Source organism: Protopterus annectens, chromosome 1.part0 (genome assembly GCF_019279795.1).
Source record: "Protopterus annectens isolate FY-2018-M chromosome 1.part0, PAN1.0, whole genome shotgun sequence".
Classification (NCBI taxonomy): Eukaryota; Metazoa; Chordata; order Ceratodontiformes; family Protopteridae; genus Protopterus; species Protopterus annectens.
In genome coordinates this window covers 937,047,803-937,071,010 of record NC_056725.1, presented here as the reverse complement: position 1 = coordinate 937,071,010, position 23,208 = coordinate 937,047,803, and the positions used below count along the sequence as shown (strand labels likewise).

General features: G+C 43.7%; 1 protein-coding gene across 17 annotated transcripts in view; it reads left to right on the top strand.

The window, feature by feature from the left end:
- The window catches only part of PTPRK (protein tyrosine phosphatase receptor type K), a 3,469,591-nt gene that overhangs the window by 1,484,309 nt on the left and 1,962,074 nt on the right, over positions 1-23,208 (top strand). For all 17 annotated transcript variants that reach the window (XM_044064217.1, XM_044064183.1, XM_044064208.1 and 14 more), the window contains exon 6: positions 9,257-9,431. In XM_044064217.1, coding sequence (XP_043920152.1) covers positions 9,257-9,431 — 175 coding nt within the window. The remainder of the gene's footprint in view (positions 1-9,256; positions 9,432-23,208) is intronic.

The window sequence follows — 23,208 nt, the reverse complement described above, 5'->3', positions numbered from 1 at the left end:
TGTAGTAAGGCTGAGATTGAACAGTAGCTTTATGTTTGGATTTAGCTCTTCTTGGAGTTCATGTAGGACACTGCCCGGGACACCGTCTGGTCCCATTGATGCTGTGTTTTTTGCTTTGGAGAGAGCGGCTCTTACCTGAGCATCTGAGATGTCAGGGGGGGGCAGCACTCTGCTGGGATAGATATTTGCCCTTTTGGTGGGGGGGGGGGTGAAGTTTGCGCTGAACATGTCAGCTAGGATGTTGGCAATGTTTGTGGGTTCGGTGTATTTTTTGTCATTTTGGACTAATTCTGAGCATGTCTGGGAATTCCCACCCAGGTGCCTAACATAACTAAAGAAAGCCTTGTGATTATCCTTAGTGTCCTGTGCAATTTTTCTTTCGAAGCTGGCCTTAGACGATTTTATGAGTGCCCCTAGTTTTTTGCTAATACTGATCAGAGATGCCTTCCCTTTTTGGGATTTTGCTCTGTCATGTAGTAGCTTCCTCCTCCTGTTGTATAGTTTGTTTATGGCTGGGGTCCACCAGACAGGACGTCTGCCTTTGGAGGATTGGGTCTTGGTTTTATTTGGGATTGCATGATCCATGCATTCCTGAAGGTGATCATAGAATGCGTTTATAAAGGATTCTGCGGTCTGGGCCGTATTTTCCACAGGCCCTGGGGCTTTGAAGGATTCCACCTCAGTTTTGAGGAGTGTGAAATTTGCTTTAGAGAAGTTTTTCACTGTGGTTTTCTGGGTAGGGGGTGGGGTCGGGATGTGAATATCCAGTGAGATTAGTTTATGGTCTGATCTTACCAGTAAGGGATACACTTCTGGTCTGGAGCATAGAGTCCCCATGTTGGTGATGATCAGGTCCGGTATGTTTTCCCCTCTTGTGGGAGTGGTAACAAAGTTGTTCCATAGTATTTGAGTTTATAAATTCTAGGAACCTTTGGGCTAGGGTGTTGGAGCTAGAGTAATGCTCCCAGTCTATGTTTGGGTAGTTGAAGTCACCCAATATAATGGTGTTTGGAGAGACCTTCATATTTTCCAGTGTTCTCAGGAAGGCCGAGTGGGGTTCCTGGGTTTGGGAGGGTGGTCTGTAGCAGGCTATAAACTGGAAGGCAGTTTTACCCACTGTTAGTTGCACATGGATAGTCTCTGATGCTTCGTGCTATGCCACCAACCTGGAGGTGTGGGTATCTTTGACGAATATTGATACTCCCCCCTCCTTTTGTGGTTCAGTCCAAGTTTTGGGGCCGGAAAGCATGATAATGAGGTATAACCTGGTAGTGCTGGGGTGCTCTCGGGAGCCTTGAACCAGGTTTCTATTACTGCACAGATATCGATGTTCTCCATGCTAGGGAGAGTTTCGAGTGCGTGCATCTTGAAGTTTAGACTTCTGGCGTTGAGTAGCATTACTCTTAGTTTCTTATCCCTTGTGATACCTATGGAGGTGGGTTTGTCTTTTGAGCCTTGCCTAAAAAAGGCACTATGGGGGTAGCAAGAGCCTTTGCCAATATCCGAAAGCCCAGGGGTGATAGGTGCAAGCCGTCCCTAGCGAAGCATCGTGGCTTGTCGAGCATGTCATCCCAGGCTGACAGACATTGGATCCCCTTTGAATGACACCAATACTTAAGCCAATTGTTGAAATTGATCATCTTGTCTTCATATTGTGGCATCATTCTTGGTGAAGGTAAGATATGCTACTCAAGGTCAGGGTCATACCGGCCTGGGCTACATGATCAGAGAGCTCCTCTATGTCTCTTTTCATGTAATCCAGGGAGGTACATCTCAGATCATTCACACTAGCATGGACAATGACTGAGTCATATTTGTACTTGCCTTGGAGTGACCCGAGTGCTTGTATTATGTGGCAGATCCTAGCGCTCGACAGGCAGGTCACCGTGACCTTTTCCTTGTTCAGCCTGGTGAGCGGGACGTCAGTGTGCCTGACGATAGAGTCACCTATTACAATTGTGTCAGGTGTGTTGTTTAGCCTTAAGGGCTGTGACTGTTCGGCACACTGGCTTTGTGAGCTATGTGTTGCACATGATGTTCTTCATCTCACATTGCTGCAGTCATAACCTGTGGGTAGTCCGCTGTCCTCGGTCGGCCCGAATACCAAAGTGTTAGGCTGGCGTTGGTCATGGTCGCTCAGATCTGACGTCAGTACGCCGTGGTACTAAAGTGCATGACCGACGCCATATCCTCAGTCTTTCTTGCCGCATGGTCCGAAGCAGAAGCAGCGTTTGCAAGTGCCGTTCGACGTCCTGAAATTTTCGTATTCTGAGTTTCAGACCGAAGACCAAGTTGGGCAGATTTTTATTTAGAGCCTCCGAGTATGTTTTTGTGTGTTTATGTGTTTGGTTTGCTGTTGTGGTAGGTCTATGTGAGACTGGAATTGTAGTGAGTGTGGTTTCCTTCTCCTCCTGACTGATTACGCCCATACTGAGGTGAGAGAGCTTAGCCTCCAGTTTGGCTATATGGTTGCATCTCTCACATGTGTTGGAATTTATTGGGAGGAGGAGAGGGTTGTCTGTGTACATGAGGCAGTTGTAACATTGCCTCAAGATTCCCAGATTCACCAGCTGGACCGAAGAGGAGATTGACAACTGACCTTTGGACATGCTAGAATAGTATTGGGAATTCCTTTATAATTGAAAAAAAGGGCCAATGGGGAACAAGGTACTCAAGGGGAGTTTGTGAGGGTGTAGTGCTTTTAATTTTTTAGTGCTGACTTATATAATTGCTTTAGTGAGCAAGTGCCAGATAACTTAAATGCAATGTGTTACAGGTAACTTAAATGCAAAAACGACAAACAGTAACTTTCTTTCAAGTGAAACAAGGAAATAAGTACAGTAAGCAATGCAGATATCACTAGGGATCCACAGAAGCGCTGAAAAGCCACGTTTTAGGTGGAATTAGCGTTTCAGGGAAATAAGTAAACAAACAACAAGCATACAAACAAAGCTAGATTCAGCAGGCCTGGATCTAGTCTATGCTACTGCAAACAAGGTGTACCAATTTCAGTAAGAAACGGTTCATATATGCAGGCACTATAAGCCTTTAACCAGAAATTCCCAGCTCAGAAGGGTAGAGTCCAGCCTGTCTTCCCACAGGAGTGCAGACCACGAACCTTCTTAATGTAAAATAACTGGCCTGAAGCCCAAGTGCTTAAACCAGAACTAATACACTTATAGAATAACAGACACTGAGACCTCAATCAGCAGTTCCCAACTTAGAACGATGTAAGCTACCTGTCCTGCCACCACAGTGCAGGCCACAAACCTTCCTAATGTAAAACAACTGGTCTGAAGCCCAAGTGCTTAACCCAAAAGACTTAGGATGGTAGCTACACTTTAATCAGGTTACTACCAAGCAGTAATAAATACAATTGAATACTTTAAAGAATGCCTGGATTAGTGTTCAAGTTATACAAAGCTAGATTCAGCAGGCCTGGATCTAGTCTATGCTACAGCAAACAAGGTGTACCAATTTCAGTAAGAAGCAGTTAAAATATGCAGGCACTATAAGCCTTTAACCAGAAATTCCCAGCTCATTAGGGCAGAGTCCAGCCTCTCCTCCCACAAGAGTGCAGACCACGAACACTCTTAATGTAAAATAACTGGCCTGAAGCCCAAGTGCTTAAACCAGAATTAATACACTTGTAGAATAACAGACACTGAGCCCTCAATCAGCAGTTCCCAACTTAGAAGGATGTAAGCTACCTGTTCTGCCACTACAGTGCAGACCACAAACCTTCTTAATGCAAAACAACTGGTCTGAAGCCCAAGTGCTTAAACTAAAAGGCTTAGAATGAGTTACACCAAGCAGTAATAGATACAATTGAGTATTTTTAAGATGACGCAAAAGCAAAATAAAGTAGGAAGAAACACAAATACAGTAAAAGCAGATAAAATTTTTACTCATGAACACGGGGGTTATTCAACCAGTACCAGAAGAGGAAAAGGGACAAGGTTTCTATTCAAGACTTTTCCTGGTACCCAGAAAAAGACCAATCATGGTGTCCAATTCTGGACTCATCTACTCTAAACACATTTCTGGACATTCCAAAATTCAAGATGCTGACTCTTCAACAGTTATTTCCTATGCTAGGCAAAGATGCCTGGTTGGTAACTCTAAGACTTAAAAGAGGCTTACCTGCATTTCCCAATCAGGGAATCTTGCAGAAGATACCTCCACTTAAAAGCAGGCTACTTGCATTACCAGTTCTCTGCACTGCCCTTTGGCTTATCTACTGCGCCCAGGGTCTTCACAAAGTGCCTGGCTCCAGTAATTGCATTTTGCAGACAAAGAAATATTCAAATGTATCATACCTGGACGATTGTCTAATTCAGGCAGAAAACTGGGACATTCTTCTAAAATATCTGGCGTTTGTAAAAAGGGTTCTAACTTGTCTAGGGTACACCATAAATGACAAGAAATCACAACTGGTACCCTCTCAAAAAATTACATTCCTGGGTGCAAGCTTGAATACAACTGCCCAGATGGCTTACCTAATGCCAGAAAATAAAATTAATTTGGTAACTTACTTCAGACAGGTGGCCACAAAAACCCTGCTTATCTGCAAGACAAATTTTGCAAGCTTTGGGGTTCATGGCCCCCTGCATTCTTCTAATTGCATATGTAAGACTGCATATGAGGAAACTTCAGTGGTACTTAAAAAGTTAGAGTCAACATCGTCACAGCTTGGAAACAATGATTCCTATCATACCTTGCCTGCAACTAGAGTTCCTATGGTGGGCAGAGGCCTGTCACCAAAACAACGGACTGCCGTTCACTCCACCCCCTGCCACCCAAACCCTAACTACAGACGCATCAGACTATGCTTGGGGGGCTCATCTGGCAGGGAAGTGCATTCAGGGCAAATGGAGCCCAAATCAAATGCACCTTCATGTCAGTCAAAAAGAGATGCTAGCTGTACAGAATGCACTGACAGCCTTCAAGGACTACCTTCATTCAGGACAATTAATGATAACAACAGACAAACATCACAGTTATGTGGTACATAAACAAGCAGGGGGGTACACACTCCTACCCCCTTTGCAGACTAGCCAGGGCATTGTGGAACACAACCTTGACCTGTCAAATACAACTACAAGCTCAATTCCTGCCAGGAAAGCTGAATACTCTGGCAGACGAACTAAGCAGAAATCTCATGGACCCACACGAATGGAAACTGGAACCACAGATTTTCAACATGTTGACATGCAAATGGGGGAGTCCAGACATAGATCTTTTTGCCTCACCCCAGAACCATCAGTTGGACAAATTCTGCACAAGAACTCATCACAAAAGAGCCTGGGAAGTGGATGCTCTATCATTCAGCTGGAAAAACCTATCAGTCTATGCTTTTCCCCCTCTGCCTCTGCTCTCCAAAGTTCTCCTAAAAGTTAAACAGGACAAACCAAAAATGATTTGATTGCTCCAGACTGGCCTCTCCAACAGTGGTACCCAGTCCTGCGCAATGTGTCACACCTTCCACCGTGGCACCTGCCTCAGACACCTTACTTACTGTCTCAGCAGAACAACCAAATTCTGCACACTCAGCTCCAAACTTTGAATCTTGCAGCGTGGCTAATCACCTAAATTCACCCTTAGCATCCCTCAGCAAACCTCTGATGGATGTCATTTTGGAGGCAAGAAGGCCTAGTACTAGAAAATCTTATGCTGACAAATGGAAAAGATTCTGTACTTGGAATCAGTCACAAGGGATAAGCGCAGCAGTGCCCAATATTCCTCAGATTTTACAATACTTAACTGAGATGCTTCACAAGGACCTGTCATTTTCTTCCATAAAAATCCATGCCTCAGCCATTTCAGCTCATTACAACACAGAACCTCCCCTCTTCTCTCATCCCCTGCTAAAGCAGTATCTCAGAGGGGCCAAAAACTTAAGACCACCTAGGAGAGCTCCAACCCCTGCCTGGGACCTCAGTTTTATATTGGAAAAACTCACTCTCCCTCCTTTTGAGCCAGCTGCTACTGCAGACTTAAAATTGCTCTCCTGGAAAACAGCTTTCCTTTTAGCAGTCACTTCAGCTAGAAGGATTTCCGAATTACAGGCTCTTATGGCAGTGGAGCCTTTCATTATTTTTCATGCGGACAAGGCGTCTCTCAGGACCAATCCATCCTTCATGCCTAAGGTGGTATCCAGTGTGGCTCTTAATCAGACCATTCATTTGCCACTTTCTTTCCCAATCCACAGAACAAGGGGGAACGGATTCTGTATTCATTGGATGTACACAGACAACTTAGATTTTACTTAAACAGGACAAAATCTCTAAGAAAATCTGAACAACTACTGGTGGCATTTGCTGCAAGGGCAGAAGGAAAGGCTATTTCAAAGCAGACTATTTCCAAATTGATAAGCCATTGTATTCGTTTCTGCTATATGCACCATGGTAAAACTATCCCCCAGGGGATCAGATCTCATTCCACCAGGGCTGCATCTACTTCTACAGCCTTTCTCAGAGGTGTTCCTACCAGAGACATTCTAGAAACTGCTACCTGGAGCTCAGTTCATACGTTCACCAAACATTACCATTTACCTTTCTTCTCTAAATCCAGAGCTGACTTTGCCACTGCTGTCCTGCAGGGCCTTATAGCTGGTCCTAATGCTGTATAAATCCATCCTCCCAACCATAGCTTTGGGAATCTACCCAAATGTAATGACTGCAACAGTGAAACACGAAGAACATAGTACAGTTGTGTATACTTACCATAAATGTAGATGTTCGAGTGTATTCACTGTTGCAGTCCTGGTTACCCTCCCTCCAACCCCGTTTTTCTCTTAGTATACCTCTACTTTCCTTTACTATGCTTGAAAGCCTTTTTGGTGTATTTGATTTTGTTTGGAGGTATATTTTTGTGTTTTTAATTACTTAAATATTTGGCTCCCCATTTGGGGGGCACCTGACATCTGGGGCAAGAAAAACTGATGTAATGGCGTCGGCTGCATGTTTTATACCCCTGTCGACCTGATGTCATGAAAGAAGGGACAGCAACCGATGCAGGACCCAAGACTTTGTTAATCTGGCTGACTGAGGGCAACCTGCCAGATTACCCCAAATGTAATGACTGCAACAGTGAAACACTCGAACATCTACATTTATGGTAAGTGAACACAACTGTACTTTTTCTTCCCACATATACTTAGCTGCCATAACATAGTCCTTTGTTAATCTATACACCCATAGTGACAAGAATGTTTAACATTTGAGGCAATATGCAAGACAATACAAAAGATTAGTACTGATGATATTTATCTGCATGCACTTCAGTGAAAAAGCAGTTTGGATGATCAGTGCAAGTCTGTCCTTGTGGACAAGGTTGTAGAACTCTCCTTGTATGCACCTTTAAATGTGCCCCTCCATTACCATAGATAGACAGTAAGAACTTGCTCTCCTGAGACTCATGTCATGAACTTCCCTTGGGAAGAGGACATCACAGTGGATTTTTTCTTACTTGCTTTATAATGCTCTTGTATGTTACTGCATTCATTTTCTGGCAATATTTGTGGTACTTGAGTGAACTGATGTGAGGTTACATATGTAAGGAAGCATGTGGTATGATTCCCTGAAGTGGATTTTGTCCTGCTGTTTTCTTGAACTGAGTTAAATGGCACTTATTGATTGGGTGGGGTAATGGTAATCTTTCACCAACCAGCACCCCCCTCACTGAAGGTTATTTTCTTTCAAACCTTCTGTGACTGTCCAACCTGGGGTGCCTGAGTTGTGTGTGTGTGGCTCTGCCTATGTGTCAAGAGGTCAACCTGGTTGCCAGCATGGAGCTTTATTGGTTGTTAATTTTGGGGTGTATTCCTGAGGTAGTTTTCTTAGGTGAGTTGTCTTCCAGACATCTTGTGTCGGCTTCCAAACTGTTCTTCACCTTGTTTGGTTATTGTACTTTGCATTTAAATTTAATGGTCACAATAACTGCTTTCATTAAAGTTTTATAAGCTGTGGTTACTCTCTGCAGATAAGTTGGTATTTGTGTTTACCGACTGATATTACATTTCTTGTGTATCTACTGATCTGATAAGAAATGGTCTATCTTCATTAAACATATTAGGTCTGTGCCACTGGACCTAGCACTGCTTGGCATATAAAGACCCTGCATGCATTTTTTTCTGTTCTCAGCACTCCCATGATGCTAGTTGTGCTTTCAGCTCTCCAGTTCTTTGTTGCTGCTCATCAGATTTGGTCACAGACTTTTCCTCAACAGTTGGCTTGAGAAGTTTTTATTTTTCATGGTTTGGTATTGTCCCTCACTGTGTACTGTAATAACATTGTTAGCAGTAATTTATTTTGCCTCTTCTATGTGTTATACTGCCTTTTTTTCAGGTGTTTCTCAAGCTCCCACCAGTCATTGGTGTGTGTGTTTAGTGGCCTGTTTACGGTTACATCATACCATAGCTGTTGTTTCAAGAGTGCCCTTGCAGTTGGTTTATTGCATTGAGTAGTGGTACTGCCGCCACTGTATTGTCCACTAAGGAATTTGTGTCAGAGTATGTTTCCAGCCTTACGTTCACTTACATTTCCTGTATAACTAGGGTTTCACAAGGCTGTATACTGTTTTTAATTAACTGGGTATTGTTTTTCAGTGAAGATTAAATTTTTCACTGCATTTAATTATTTAGCAGTACATCAGAGGTAAATTCACATGTTTTGGTTAGTCTTTTTTTTTAAGACACGCTTTGAGTTTCGGATATCAGGAGTTTTGTGTGTTTGTGTTACTTGTTACCCGGCTGTGTTTTATCAATAGTAAGCTTCATGTGACAGGACCACAGTCCTTTCCACAGCTAATGCCTGATGCTGTTCAAAATGGGATGGCTTTAGCTTACTGTTTAACAAGAAGCGGCATAGTGCCGACTATGTTAAGTTACTGCTGTCCATACATCACATTTCTTTTATAGTAGGGATGTTTAGTGTTGTAAAATTACTTTTTCTCTTCTGTAACAAAAAGGGCTTATGATGACTTTTTCTTTTAGAGTTTCCACTGACATGAATAGCTGAAATGCTAATTTTGTCATTGATTTTGTCACGCAATGAATGTAGATGGTGCTATAAAACATTGCATGCGTCCATTCCTATTATGGAAAACGAACATATCATCTTGGCATCTGTGTGCAGAAATACTCAGTTTTTCTTTATCTGAGTTTTTGGAGTTGTGTGATAATTGGACTGAAGTGAAAGAAGTAGGTGTGTGTAATCTAAATGTCCCTGATTTTATTTTATTTTTCTTGTGACAGAGGCGAAATGGAGAGGACATACCCATTTCTCAAACAAAGCATATTAATCACAGGCGATTTGCAGCCACGTTTAAACTGCATGAAGTAACTGAACATGATGAAGATCTGTACCGTTGTGTGACCCAGTCTGAAAGGGGTTCTGGAGTATCCAATTTTGCTCAACTTATTGTTCGAGGTACATCTGCATTTTTCTGAGGCACTTGTGTTTACAAGACAATCTCCAAACTAAATGTGTATTAATAGAGGTAATCCTTCAAGTGAGAGGCAGGATTGAAGATTCTGTATATGTTATTCCCTTTTCATAGATGACCAATCTTGTATAATAACATATCAAATAGTGAGTACTTAAGCACAGACTGTGGACCTCTGAGAGTTTAGAAATCCTCAGGTTGCTTTGGTTTTCTTAAGTGATCTGTTTTTGTTATGCCATTGGTATTACAATTAGAAACCTGGTTTTAATGGCTGTTATTGGAAGACAGAGAGAAATGAATTTTCTCATTTTCTTGATTGTCTGTATATATATATTTTTTGCTTGTTTTCTGAATACCATGTCAACAATCTGCGTTTGGAATGTAGTAAATTCTTGTTTAATCATATCCTGGGCATGTATTGAGGCCAAAAAGAATAACCAGTTGTTACCATGAATTTCCTTTTAATTTTAGGTGTGTTTTGTTTAAAAGCACTTAAGGCCATACAGTTCTCGTCAGTTGAGTAGCAACAAATACTGATAACCTTAACATTTTTGCATACATAGCATACTTTATTTGGATGAATATCAGTTTGAAATATTTAACGATGTTTGTTAGTTCTAAAGTGTAAGAGTTAATTAATAACTTTGAAGAGTGGGGTAGGAGTGAAAACTGAACATCGGCAAGCCTGTGGGCTATCTCTGAGATGTTAATGCAGCATCTGTCATGAAGTGTTGTCGACTTTGGAGGTTAACTCTGTTTCTCTGTATAATAGTGTATTGTAGAGAAATGCATAAAACATATTTCCTATGTCATCTGTTGTTGCTGTATGTGCACTGTTTCTGTTTTTGCACTTTTCTTTGGTTCAATGGGTCTTCATACATGTTGTTAGTGCTAATTGTAGTGTGTTGTATGCAAGGTATTCCAGAGTGAAGTACCTGATCAGCAGTATAGGCAGAAAGGGGATTAAAGAATTATTTTATGTACTGAAGATCAATATAAAAATTAAAAACTGATCTACTTTGATAAATAGTTTTGCACTATATGGAGTGAAACTGCAGTGTACATTAGTACAGTTAATTTCAACCGATTTTCAGTGTAGCTAAAGAGTGGACATTTGCCCTCCAGAAAAGCTTGTTTAGTTACTCTGTGCATAATGTTCAGTTATTCATTGATTGATGCAGCATTAATTTTGCAGTGTTCGTACTGCTAAGATCTATTTTCTGCATCAGAGTCCTTTGCATTATGGGTTGTGTAGGGCAGACTAGGATGGGCATAGGTAGAGGATGCCACCTCATATAAGTAAAGAAAGACCTGGCTGTAACCTTGTTATTGAAATGCAAAGTACAAGATCTGCACCAAAATGCAGTTAGTCATATTTAAAGAGTTAGAAAGAGTACAGAATTTTGAAGTTTTGCAAATTGTAATGCCAGGGATAACCGTGAGGACAGAGGCTGATCCCTTTGAGGCCACATATTGATCACCACTGAACTTGTGCATATAATTAATTAGGGTGAGTTCTGTATGTTGCCTAGAAGTCTACTTTTGTTAACATCGGGTCCATGTTGTCCAGATGTGATGTTTCTTAACTGTTACTTCTTCAAAAGCAAACTTTTTAATTGTCGTTCCCTCCCTGTACTTTAGATAACTAACTACTCACTTTGGTACAGTTAAATCATCATAGACGTAGATAAAAATAGATACTATCCTTTCCCACAGTAACATAAAACAACTCTCAAAACTTGAACTTGCTTCTCAATGCAGTGGACATGTACCATGTAGTAAGGTGGTGAACTTGCAAGAATACTTCGTGGTCTCTGACCTCTGTTATTTGGTTAGTGATAGTTGTTGGCCTTCTAATATAATGAGTAATGCTGGTTTTATTTAATTGTATTTCTGCATCGTCATACACAGAAGCCTTGAAACCTCTGCATATACCCTCAGGTAGGTTTATAGCACTGCAAGCATGGATTATGGCTAAAGGGTTGGATACTGAAGATGGGGTATGGTGCCAGAGTGATAGTGTCATAGAACATACAGAACCATATATAGTGATGAGACAGTGGAGTTTGGACTGAAGGAATGGTAATGAAAACCATTTCTGTTCCGCAGCTAAACAAATCATAGTTTGTGTTAACTGTTTCTTTTGTTTCAGTATTCCTGAAAGAAATGTCTCCGCCATGGTTGCTTGTAAATGCTACAGTGCTATGTTTGTTTACTTGGTTCTAGTGGTGGCTTCCATTAGCAGAATGTGTAGCAGTAGATATTTTGTGTATTGTGGTAGTCAGAAGGGTTAGTGTAGTAGGAGAGGAAACTAAACATGAACAAGTCTGTGGGCCATCTGTGGGAGATGAGACGCTAGACCTATAGGATGTAGTAAATCTTTTTTTTTTTTTTGTTGGAAAGGGGTGTAGTGATTCTTATGTTCAGACGTAGTTGCACACTTATTGGTTTGGGATGAGGACCCACAGGCAGTACAGCATTGTATATTCAGCTCCTTTTACAAATTGCATAAGGAAAAAACTTATTAAAAGAGAGAGTTTAATGTCAGAAAAAAGGATGATAGTAATGGACTGAAGAAAAGTACAGTTTTGTACCTACCATAAATGTAGATGTCCGATAGGTATGCATCTGCAGTCATCACATATGGGTTGTCCTGCGTCAGGCAGCCCTTCGGTCAGCCGGATTCCAAAGTCTGGGTCCGGCGTCGGCTGATGTCGCCCCTTCCCCGACGTCAGAGCGCCTGGGGTATAAAAGCGTCAGCCGACGCCATCTTCCTCAGTTTTTCTTGCCCCAGATGCCAGGTGCCCTCTAAGGAAGGCTAAATTTGGAGAAATGCAATAAATTCCAAACATGCACAAAAATATATACATATATAAAAACAAATACACCATAATAGATAACCCCAGCTAGCTATGAGAGGGGAATGTACCCAAGAAATACCACAGAGGGGAAGGAGGGGGGGTAAACCTGACAGCAGATGCATACCTATCGGACATCTACATTTATGGTAGGTACAAAACTGTACTATGTCCTTCAAGGATGCATCTGCAGTTATCACATATGGGTAGAATACCATAGCCAATCTGGGGGTGGAGGATCTATGTAAAGGATGGTGTAGCTAAAATGCCCTGCAGGACTGCCGTAGCAAAGCCTGCTCTGGATCTGGAATATAAAGGTAAGTTGTAATGCTTGGAAAATGTATGCATGGAGCTCCATGTAGCAGCTTCTAAAATGTCCTTGGTAGCCACCCCTCTTAAGAAGGCTGTGGAGGTGGCTGTGGCTCTGGGCAAATGAGGTCTAATGTTAGCTGGCACAGTTTTTCCATGAAAGGAGTAACAGAAACGAATGCAATTCCCTATCCATTTTGAAATTGTCTGTTTTGAAATTGCTTTTCCTTGTGCCCCAGCAGCATATGCTACAAACAACTGGTCAGTTTTTCTGTAATTTTTAGTTCTGTCCAAGTAGCAGCGCAACTGTCTGTGTATGTCCAGGGTGTGCAGAAGCTTTTCCCCTTTGTTTTGTGGATTTGGAAAGAAGGTAGGCAGGTGAATAGCTTGGTTTAATGAGACCCTAGATACCACCTTTGGCATAAATGAAGGATTGGTTCTCAATGAGACTCTGTCTTGATGAAAAATAAGAAATGGCTGTACTGCCATGAGGGCCTGTAACTCAGATACTCTTCTTGCTGAGGTTATGGCCAGAAGGAAGGCAGTCTTCCATGAGAGGAACTGTAGTTCTGCAGATGCTGCTGGTTCAAAGGGAGGCAGTGTTAGTTTTTCCAACACGAAGTTAAGGTCCCAAGTAGGCAGTGGTGGTTTCCTTGGAGGATTGATGTCTTTAATTCCTCTTGGAAACTGTCTTAGCAGAGGATGAGAGAAGACAGGAGGATCAGTGTTGTACTCTGCTGAAATTGCTGAAGCATGAATTTTAATGGAAGAGTAAGACAGGCCATTGTGGAGCATTTCTGCTAAATATTCCAGGATATGCGCCATGTTCATAACTGTTGCATCTAGGCCCTTTGAGGTGTTCCAGGTGTGAAATCTTTTCCATTTTGCTGAGTATGCCTTCCGTGTGGAAGGCCTGTGAGCTTCCATGATGATATCCTTCACTCTCTTGGATAGCTTATCCTGGTGATGAGTCAAGGTATTTTCCAGGCAGCTAGCTGTAATGTTTTCAGGTTGGAATGCAGAGTTTTGTAATTGTGCTGTGTCAGGAGAAGCGGCCATTGTGGCAGAAGCCATGGTTTTGTCCATGACATGCTCTTTAGCAATGGGTGCTAGTGCTGTCTTGGCCAGTCCTGAGCTATCAGAATCACTCTTGGCTGCTCTGCCCTGATCGTCAGTAAGACCTTGGTCATTAATGGAAGAGGGGGAATGCATACACTGTTAGATCTCTCCAGCTGAAAGAGAGAGCGTCCACTTTCCATGCTTGTGGGTGGCATGTCCTTGTGCAGAATTTGTCCAGCTGATGATTGTGTGGGGAGGCAAAGAGGTCTATGTCCGGTCTCCCCCATGATTGTGTTATCTGATGGAAGATGTCTGGGTGCAGCATCCATTCGTGTGCATCCATGTTGTTCCTGCTTAAGCTGTCCGCCAGTATATTGTCTTTTCCTGGTACAAACTGGGATTGCAGCTGTATACTGAGAGTCAGGGAAAGTTCCCATAGATTCATTGCCAGTCTGCAAAGAGGGTAGGAATGGGTGCCTCCTTGCTTGTTTATGTACCACATAACTGTAGTGTTGTCTGTCCTTATTAAGAGGTGGCCTTGATGTAGCAATAACTTGAAGGCCTCGATTGCATGTATCACTGCCAGCATCTCCTTTTGGTTTATGTGCATGCGTAGCTCTTTTTGTGACCATAGTCCTTGAATGCATCTTCCTTCCATGTGCGCTCCCCATCCGTGATCTGAAGCGTCCGTTGTAATGGTTTGGCTGGCTATTGGTTTGCTGAAGGGCAAACCCCTGTTTGACTGGCTTGCTTGAGCCCACCACAGAAATTCCCTTTGAAGGCATGGGATGACTGGTATCAAAGTTTCCAAGCTGTGACTGTGCTGAGTCCATAAACTCCTTGGGTACCATTGGAGTTTCCTCATATGTAGCCTTGCTTGAGGAATCAGAAGAATGCAAGAAGCCATGTAACCCAGGGCCTGCAGGATTTTCCTTGCAGTCAGCTGAGTTTGTCTTGACAGGTTTTTGAAGTAATCTGGTAGTTGGTTTTGTTTTTCTTCTGTGAGGAAAGCCATCTGGGTGGTTGTGTCTAGATCCGCACCCAGAAAAGTTATTCTTTGGGATGGTACAAGTCTTGACTTGTGAATGTTGACTGTATATCCCAAGGCCTGAAGAAGATAGATGGCATAATTCAAGTGTTTTACCAAAATTTGTTGGCTGTCCGCTTGTATAAGGCAGTCGTCCAGATACGGGTATATTTGCATCCCCTGAAGTCTGCAGTGTGCAATTACTGATGCCAGGCATTTCGTGAATACTCTGGGTGCAGTAGATAAGCCAAAGGGCAATGCTGAGAATTGATAATGCTCTGAACCTGCAAGAAATCTGAGGTGTCTTCTGCAGCTTTGTCTGATAGGGACATGCAGGTATGCCCCCTTGAGGTCCAGAGTTACCAGCCAAGACCCCTTGCCCAGCATGGGAAGGAGTTGCTGTAGAGTCAGCATTTTGAATTTTGGCACAATGAGATAAGTATTTAGTGCGGACAAGTCGAGAATAGGCCTCCATTGCTTTTCTTTTCTTGGAACAAGGAAGAGTCTGGAATAAAATCCTTGGCCTTGTTCTGCGAGAGGAACCTTTTCTATTGCTTTCATTTTCATTAAGTTGGAGACTTGTTTCAAAGCCTCTGCCCTTTGATTTGGTGGCAGGTCTGGCACGCCTTTTCTTTTCGGTAATGTGTGGAAATGGAACCTGTATCCTTTGTCTATTATTTGTAGTGCCCATTTGTCCCTTGTAATAATGTGCCAATTTTCTGAAAATAAGGAAAGCTTTCCGCCCAAAGGTGCTTCCAATTGAGCCCTGGTTGGCGGTGTCAAGGTAAAGTCATTGAATCTGTCCTTGTGCAGCAGTTGTAGGCCCTGCACTACCTCTCTGGTTGGGATGCTGCCATTGACGTCCTCTGTAGGAGCCTCTAGCTTGCCCTCTACCTCTGGCACGCCTGTTCTTGCCTCTCTGAAATCTGTCTGTGTCTGGAAAGGACCAGTTCTTGGAAGGCCAATTTCTGCTGAATCTTGATGGCTGGACCTGCATAAAATCTTTGACTGTTTGTACAGCTTTTGCCTTTTCTTCAAATTTCTTTAAGACCTCCTGAGCAGTGGAGCCAAATAACTTTTGCTTTTTCAGTGGAGCATCCAGAAGCTTTGCTTTAACATGGTCTGGCAGAGATTGTTCCTTCAGCCAAGCATGTCTACGTATAAGTGCACCTGTCATAGCTGACCTACATGAAGCTTCCAATGCATCATAACCACACTGCAAAAAATGGTTGCTAACCTGTTGAGAGTTATGTACCAGATCCTGAAGTGATTTGCGATCTAGGGGTTCAGGTGAAGACAGTTTTTTATGCAATTCATCTAACAAATATTCTTGGTACTGTATCATATGGAATTGACAGTTTAAAGCCCACATAGCAAGGGTAGCAGAAGTATACACTTTTTTACCCCATCGCTCTAAAGCCCTGGACTCCCTTTCAGAGGGGAGTGGATTTTTTTGTAGTGGCAGCTGTAACCCCTTTAGGGCCCTGGGAAATAGTTTCTGGATCAGCAGAAAAGATGTGATTCCGGGACCCTGTAGTACCTATCAGGTTTGGCAGGAGCCAGAGGGAGAGTGTCAGGGGTTGTGCTAGATTCCGAGTACACATCATCAATGACATTCAAAACAGGGGGAATAGCCAAAGGTCTATGCTGATGCAAATGCAAGAAGGTCCTTAATCTCTTCCTGGAATCAGAGAAGTCCTGGCCCTGCCATTGGAAATGCTCCCTTATAGTGTGCAAGGTTTCCCCAAAAGACAGTTCTTCAGGAGGGGAGGCCGAAGGGATAGATTCCTCTGCATCTGAATCCTCGTAGGCTGAAAAAGCCTCCTCCTGGTAGTCCGAGAGGGCAGAGCCAGCAGAGGCCTCATCTGAGGAGAGGGGATCAGAGGGCTCAACCCTGGGCCTTTTTGCTGTAGAAGGTTGAGAGCCCCTGTCTGGATGAGGCTGAGAGCCCCTAATTAATGAAATAAGGTCCTCTGCTAGACTAAGGATCTGAGAACCTGTAGTGGGTCCCTGAGGGATAACCCTGGGAGGCATAGATTTTGAGTGTTTAGCAGCTTTAGCCCTAGAGAATGCCTTAATAGACATGGATGCAGGAGGCCTGGCTGCACCACGTGCTGGTGTAGTTTTGTCTAAGGGAATGGTGTCGGAAGGTTCCTGGACACCAGATTCCAAAGGAGATTCAACAACCGAGACAGTAGTGGCCTCCGGGGCCGAGGTTGTCGGTTGTACGGTTTCGGTGGACGATAGTTCCAAGGACTCTGTTTCAGCCGAAACCGAGACACTCGCGGTAGGCCTGGCCGCGGTTTCAGCCGAAACTGCGGACCGTGGGTGTCGGTCCTTGTCCTTGCGTTTCTTCATTAAATGTGAAGTCGGAGTCTCCGACGACATTTTGTAAGCAAAACTAGCCCCAAAAAAATTCCTCTGCAAACTCCGACCGACGTCTTAAAGTGCGTCGGTTGAAGGAAGCACAGGCGGAACAGGCCGAGACGTCGTGGTCTGGGCCTAGGCAAGGTAGGCAGTAAGAGCGGAAATCCTTATGAGGTATTTGTTTCCCACAAGTTAAGCAATTATTAATTTTATCTGACATCGGCTGAGGCAAGAAAGAGTCCCCAACGGGGTACTTAGCTTTTGAAGTCTTCGGTTTAGCTGAATTACAGGAGCTGGCCGACCGGCACTTGCGAACTGCTTCTGCTTCGGGCACCACGCGGCAAGAAAGACTGAGGAAGATGGCGTCGGCTGATGCTTTTATACCCCAGGCGCTCTGACGTCAGGGAAGGGGCGACGTCAGCCGACGTCAGACCCAGACTTTGGAATCCGGCCGACCGAAGGGCTGCCTGAGGCAGGACAACCCATATGTGATGACTGCAGATGCATCCTTGAAGGACATCTAAAATCTGTAGAAGATTACTGGATACGGCAACTTTGATGTAAGACCTGCAGATATTAAAACCTGTGTTCTAGCTTTATACTTAAGGTTTGTCCCTTAGTGTTGAGGTCCAAATTAGCTCCATACTCAGTAGTTTACACTAGTGTAATTTAACTATAGTGTATTAGTCAAGAAGAATGTGTATATTCCACAAACTGTGCCTAAACACTACAGTGACACTAGTGAAACCATATCTTTTGTGCTTGTCATGGTGTTCTGCATTCAGTTTGTCAAAGCCAGTAGGTAGCACTGACTTGGGCACTTAACTGTTCACTATTTCCAGAAACATGTCTTAATGGTAGGCTGGATACTCTGCTGATGTTCATTGTGTTTCACTGTTGCAGTCATTACTCTTGGGTTATCCTGCTGGCAGGCTACCCGCAGTCAGCCTGAATTCCAAAGTCCTAGTCCGGCGTTGGTTGCTGTCGCCTCTTCCCTAATGTCAGTGTGCACCAGGGGTGTAAAAGATGCAGACAACGCCATTTTCTCCAGTCTTTCTTGCCGTGTGGTGCCCGAAGCAAAAGCAGTTCGCAAGTGCCGGTCGGCCGATTCCTGAGATTTTCAAATCCGAATTTCAGAACCGAAGTCTTCATTAAAGCTAAGTACCCCGTTGAGGAAACTTTTTTCTTGCTCCAGACCGATGTCAGAAAAAGTTAACAATTGTATTTCTTGTGGGAAGCAAATACCTCATAAGGATTTTCACTGTTACTGTATTCCTTGCCCTAGGCCCTGACCACAACGTTGCTAGCTGTCTGTTTTGTGCTAGATTTAACCAATGCGCTATTAAGCGTCGGTTCGATTTTGCATTTCATTACTTTGGCCAAAGATTTAATTGTATAATGCCGTCAGAACAGCCGACGATCGGAGTTTACAAAAAACGCAGGGACAAGGAAAAGGATAGGCATCCGAGGTCCAAAACCAACGACGAGGCCTCTGTTAGGCCAGTCGCCGGTTCGCCAGTTCTCAGTGAGGTGCTTTCGCAGCCCCTGACGCCCGCTACCTCAGAGCCACAGGCCGCTTCCAAATCCCATGTGGAGCCGACTGGGCCTCTGGATACTCAAGGTATTGGACACTTGGAAATCATTCCCTCAGATGGGTCCGGAGCCGCTGAGCAGGCATCGGCTTCTGAGGGTGTCTTCAGACCTCCACAGTTGTATGTTAAACCATCTTTAGCTTCAAAGACTAAAGCAGCTCTAAAGACAAAGAAACAAGTACAGCATTCTCCTACTCAGACTTTCATGCCTAAAAAACAGATGCTTAAAATGGCCGAAGACCTAATTACTTTGATCAGGGGTTCCCATCCCCCTCCTGATAAGAGGCCTGGGTAAGAGACAGAATATGATTCTTCTGATCCGGTTTCTGTTTCCTCTGATTCCTCTTCTGAACAGGATTCCTTCCTATGAGGACTCTGATGCTGAAGAATCCATTCCTTCAGCCTCTCGTCCTGAGGATTATTCTTTTGGGGAAACCCTGCATACCATGAGGGATCATTTCCACTGGGAGAGCCAAGATTATTCTGAGTCTAAGAAAAGGCTCAGAGACTTACTGCTACTTCCTTAGCACAGACCCCTTGCTATTCCACCTGTTCTAGACATTGTAGATGATGCATTTTCATAGTCCGGCCTATCCCCTGACTCTCTACCCCCTGCACCTGCTAAGACAGACAGATGCTACAGGGTCCCGGATTCTCATAAATTCCTACATAAAAACCCCGCTGCTGACCCAGAAACTATATCTCAGGGTCCCAAAGGGGTGAAAGCTTCCACTGCAAAAAAAACTGTCACCTCTGATAGGGATTCTAGGGCACTGGACAGATGGTGGAAAAAAATTTACTCTTCTGCTACCTTGGCTGTAAGGGCTTTAAATTGTCAGTTTCATATGCTTAAATATCAGCAATACTTAATGTCACTGCTTAAACAGAAAATGTTGACAAAATCAGAATGTTCAGAGAACAAGGAAATGCAGGATTTATTGCATGCAACTGAACAAGTGGGAAAGCATACTTTGCAATGTGGTTATGATTCACTGGAGGCCTCTTGCAGGGCCGCTGTTACAGGTTCTGTTATTAGAAGGCATGCTTGGTTAAAGGAACAGCATCTGCCTGGTCATGTTAAAGCAAAATTATTAGATGCCCCATTACAGCATGATACTTTGTTTGGTGCTAAAGCAGAAGAGGTGTTGAAGAAAATGGAGGATAAAGAGAAATCCATGCAGACAGTTAAGGATTTCTTACAGGTACAGCCACCCAGATTTAGCAGGAAATGGCCTTCTAAAAAAATTGGTCCTTTCCAGTGTCAGACAGACCACAAAGAGGCAGATACAGACGTCCCAGAGGCAGATCTCAGCCCCAAGGCTCATACAGGCCTAAACAATGGGGTGCTCCTACCTCCAAAAGCAGAGAAGACAAATCACAACCTTACAGGAAACAGTCCCAATGACTTTCCTCTGCCAGATCCAAGCACTTTTCTGTTGGCAGCCCCCTTAGGAGGAAAACTAGCACTTTTTTCATCCAATTGGCAAAAGATTACCCAAGACCAGTGGGTCTTGAACATAGTGTCCCAAGGCTACAGGTTCCATTTTCACACCTTACCAAGGGCAAAAGGTATGCCAGACCTGCCACACAACCAGTGGGCAGAGGCACAAAAACAAATTACAGCCCTCATGGACATGAGGGCCATTCAACAAGTACCACAACAAGAGCAGGGGCAAGGACTTTACTCCAGACTTTTCTTAGTGCCCAGAAAGGACAAAACCTGGAGACCAATACTGGACCTGTCTATACTAAACACGTTTCTGGAGGTTCCAGAATTCAAGATGTTGACTCTACAGCAGCTACTGCCCATGCTGGGCAAGGAGGCTTGGCTCGTAACTTTGGGCCTAAAAGAGGCATACCTGCATGTCCCAGTCAGACAATCTTGCAGAAGATACCTCAGATTCATTGCTGGCTCAATGCACTACCAATTCTCTGCACTGCCCTTAGGCTTATCTACTTGAGCCCAGGGTCTTTACAAAATGCCTGGCACCAGTAATTGCATTTTGCAGACAGAGGAATTCAAATATATCCCTACTTGGACGACTGCCTTATTCAAGCAGAGAACAAAGACATTCTTCTAAAGCATCTGGCGTTTGTAAAAAGATTACTAATTTGCCTAGGGTACACAGTAAACGAAAAGAAATCAAAACTGGTACCCTCTCGAGATAATATTCCTGGGAGCAAGCTTTAGTACAACTGCCAAGATGGCTTATCTCACACCAGACAAACAAAAGCAACTGACTTCTTACTTCAAAAAGTTGGCAACAAAAACCCAGTTATCTGCAAGGAAAATCCTGCAGGCCTTGGGTTTCATGGCATCTTGCATTCTACTAATTCCATATGCCAGACTGCAAATGAGGAAACTACAATGTTATCTAAAAAGTGTTTGGACTCAGCATTGCCACAGCCTGGAGACAGTAATTACCCTCATTCCCTACCTGCAACAGGAGTTTCAATGGTGGGCACAGGCCTTTCACCACAACAAGGGTCTGCCATTCACTTTACCCACAGCCAAACAGACACTGACAACGGATGCATCAGATTACGCCTGGGGGACAGCATATGGCAGGAAAATGTATTCCGGGCGCATGGCCTGCAAGCCCAGATGCATCTTCACATCAATCAAAAAGAGATGCTAGCTGTTCAGAATGCCCTGACAGTTTTCAAGGATCTACTTCAACCAGGACAGTTACTGATAAAGACAGGCAATACTTCGGTCATGTGGTACATAAACAAGCAGGGAGGGGTACACATTCCTACCCCCTCTGCAGACAAGCAATGACCTTATGGGACACAGCATTGACTTATCAAGTTCACCTGCAAGCACAATTCCTGCCAGGAAAAACAAATACTCTGGCAGACGAACTAAGCAGAAACCTCATGGATCCCCACGAGTGGAAACTGGATCCACAAGTCTTCAGCATGATAACAAGGAAATGGGGATGCCCATACATAGATCTATTTGCCTCCCCTCACAACTGCCAATTACAGAGATTTTGCACAAGGATTTACCACAAACAAGCTTGGAGAGTGGATGCCCTATCCTTCAGCTGGAAAAATCTAACAGTATATGCTTTTCATCAAGGTCAGACAAGAGAAGCCAAAAATGATACTGATTGCACCAGACTGGCCAAACCAGCACTGGTACCCAATCCTAAAGAGCTTGTCTCAAGGTCCAGCATGGATATTGCCTCAAACTTCTCACTTGCTGACCCAACAAAACAATCATATCCTGCACAGCCGACTCAGGACCTTAAATCTGGCAGCATGGCGGATAATGTAGCCATTCAGAACACTCCTCTTTCAAAAGCTGTTATGGATGTTATCTTGGAGGCCAGGAGGCCCAGTACCAGAAAATCTTATGCAGAAAAATGGAAGAGATTCTGTGCTTGGAACCAGGAACAAGGCATTGGCACGTATGTACCAAATATCCCCTCAGATTTTACAATACCTAACTGAGATGCTGGACAAAGGCCTTTCCTTTTCTTCAATTAAGATTCATGCCTCTGCCATTTCAGCCCATTACAATCCGGAACCACCTATCTTTTCACATCCTTTAATAAGGCAGTGCCGCAGAGGGGCCAAAAACATCAGGCCTCCAAGGAGAGCACCAATTCCGGCATGGGACCTCAATTATGTCTTGGAAAAAATCACACTGCCTCTTTTTGAGCCAGCCTCAACAGCGGATGTAAAATTCTTATCCTGGAAAACAGCTCTGCTCCTAGCAATAACCTCTGCAAGACGAGTCTCAGAGTTACAAGCACTCATGGCTGTGGAACCTTTTATCATTTTTCATCCAGACAGGGTTTCTCTGAGGACAAACCCAACATTTATGCCTAAGGTGGTGTCCAGTGTGGCCCTCAACCAAACCATTCACTTGCCTACCTTTTATCCAAACCCACAGAACAAGGGTGAGAAAATTCTGCATTCTTTGGACATACACAGGCAGCTACGCTTCTACTTGGACAGAACTAAAGCTTTCAGAAAGACTGAGCAACTTTTAGTGTCATATGCTGCAGGATCACAAGGAAAGGCTATCTCAAAACAGACTATTTCTAAATGGATAGGCCATTACATCCGTTTCTGCTATTCTCAGCATGGCAAATCAGTGCCTAAGGGCATTAGGCCTCATTCTACCAGAGCAGCAGACACTTCAGCAGCTTTCCTCAGAGGAGTACCAACCAAAGCCATCTTAGAGGCTGCTACTTGGAGTTCAGTGCACACTTTTACAAAGCACTACCACTTACCTCTTTACTCTAAATCCAGAGCAGGCTTTGCCACTGCAGTTCTGCAGGGCCTCATAGCCTCTCCTAATCCTATTTAGCCCAGCCACCCATCCTCAGCTTTGGGATTCAACCCAAGAGTAATGACTGCAACAGTGAAACACGATGAACATAGTACAGTTGTGTACCTACCATAAATGTAGATGTTCGAGTGTATTCACTGTTGCAGTCCAGGTTACCCTCCTACCATCCCCCTTTCTTTTGCTGGGGTTTATCTGTACTTCTCTATTCTATACAATCTGTGTGTATTTGCTTGTAGATGAAGG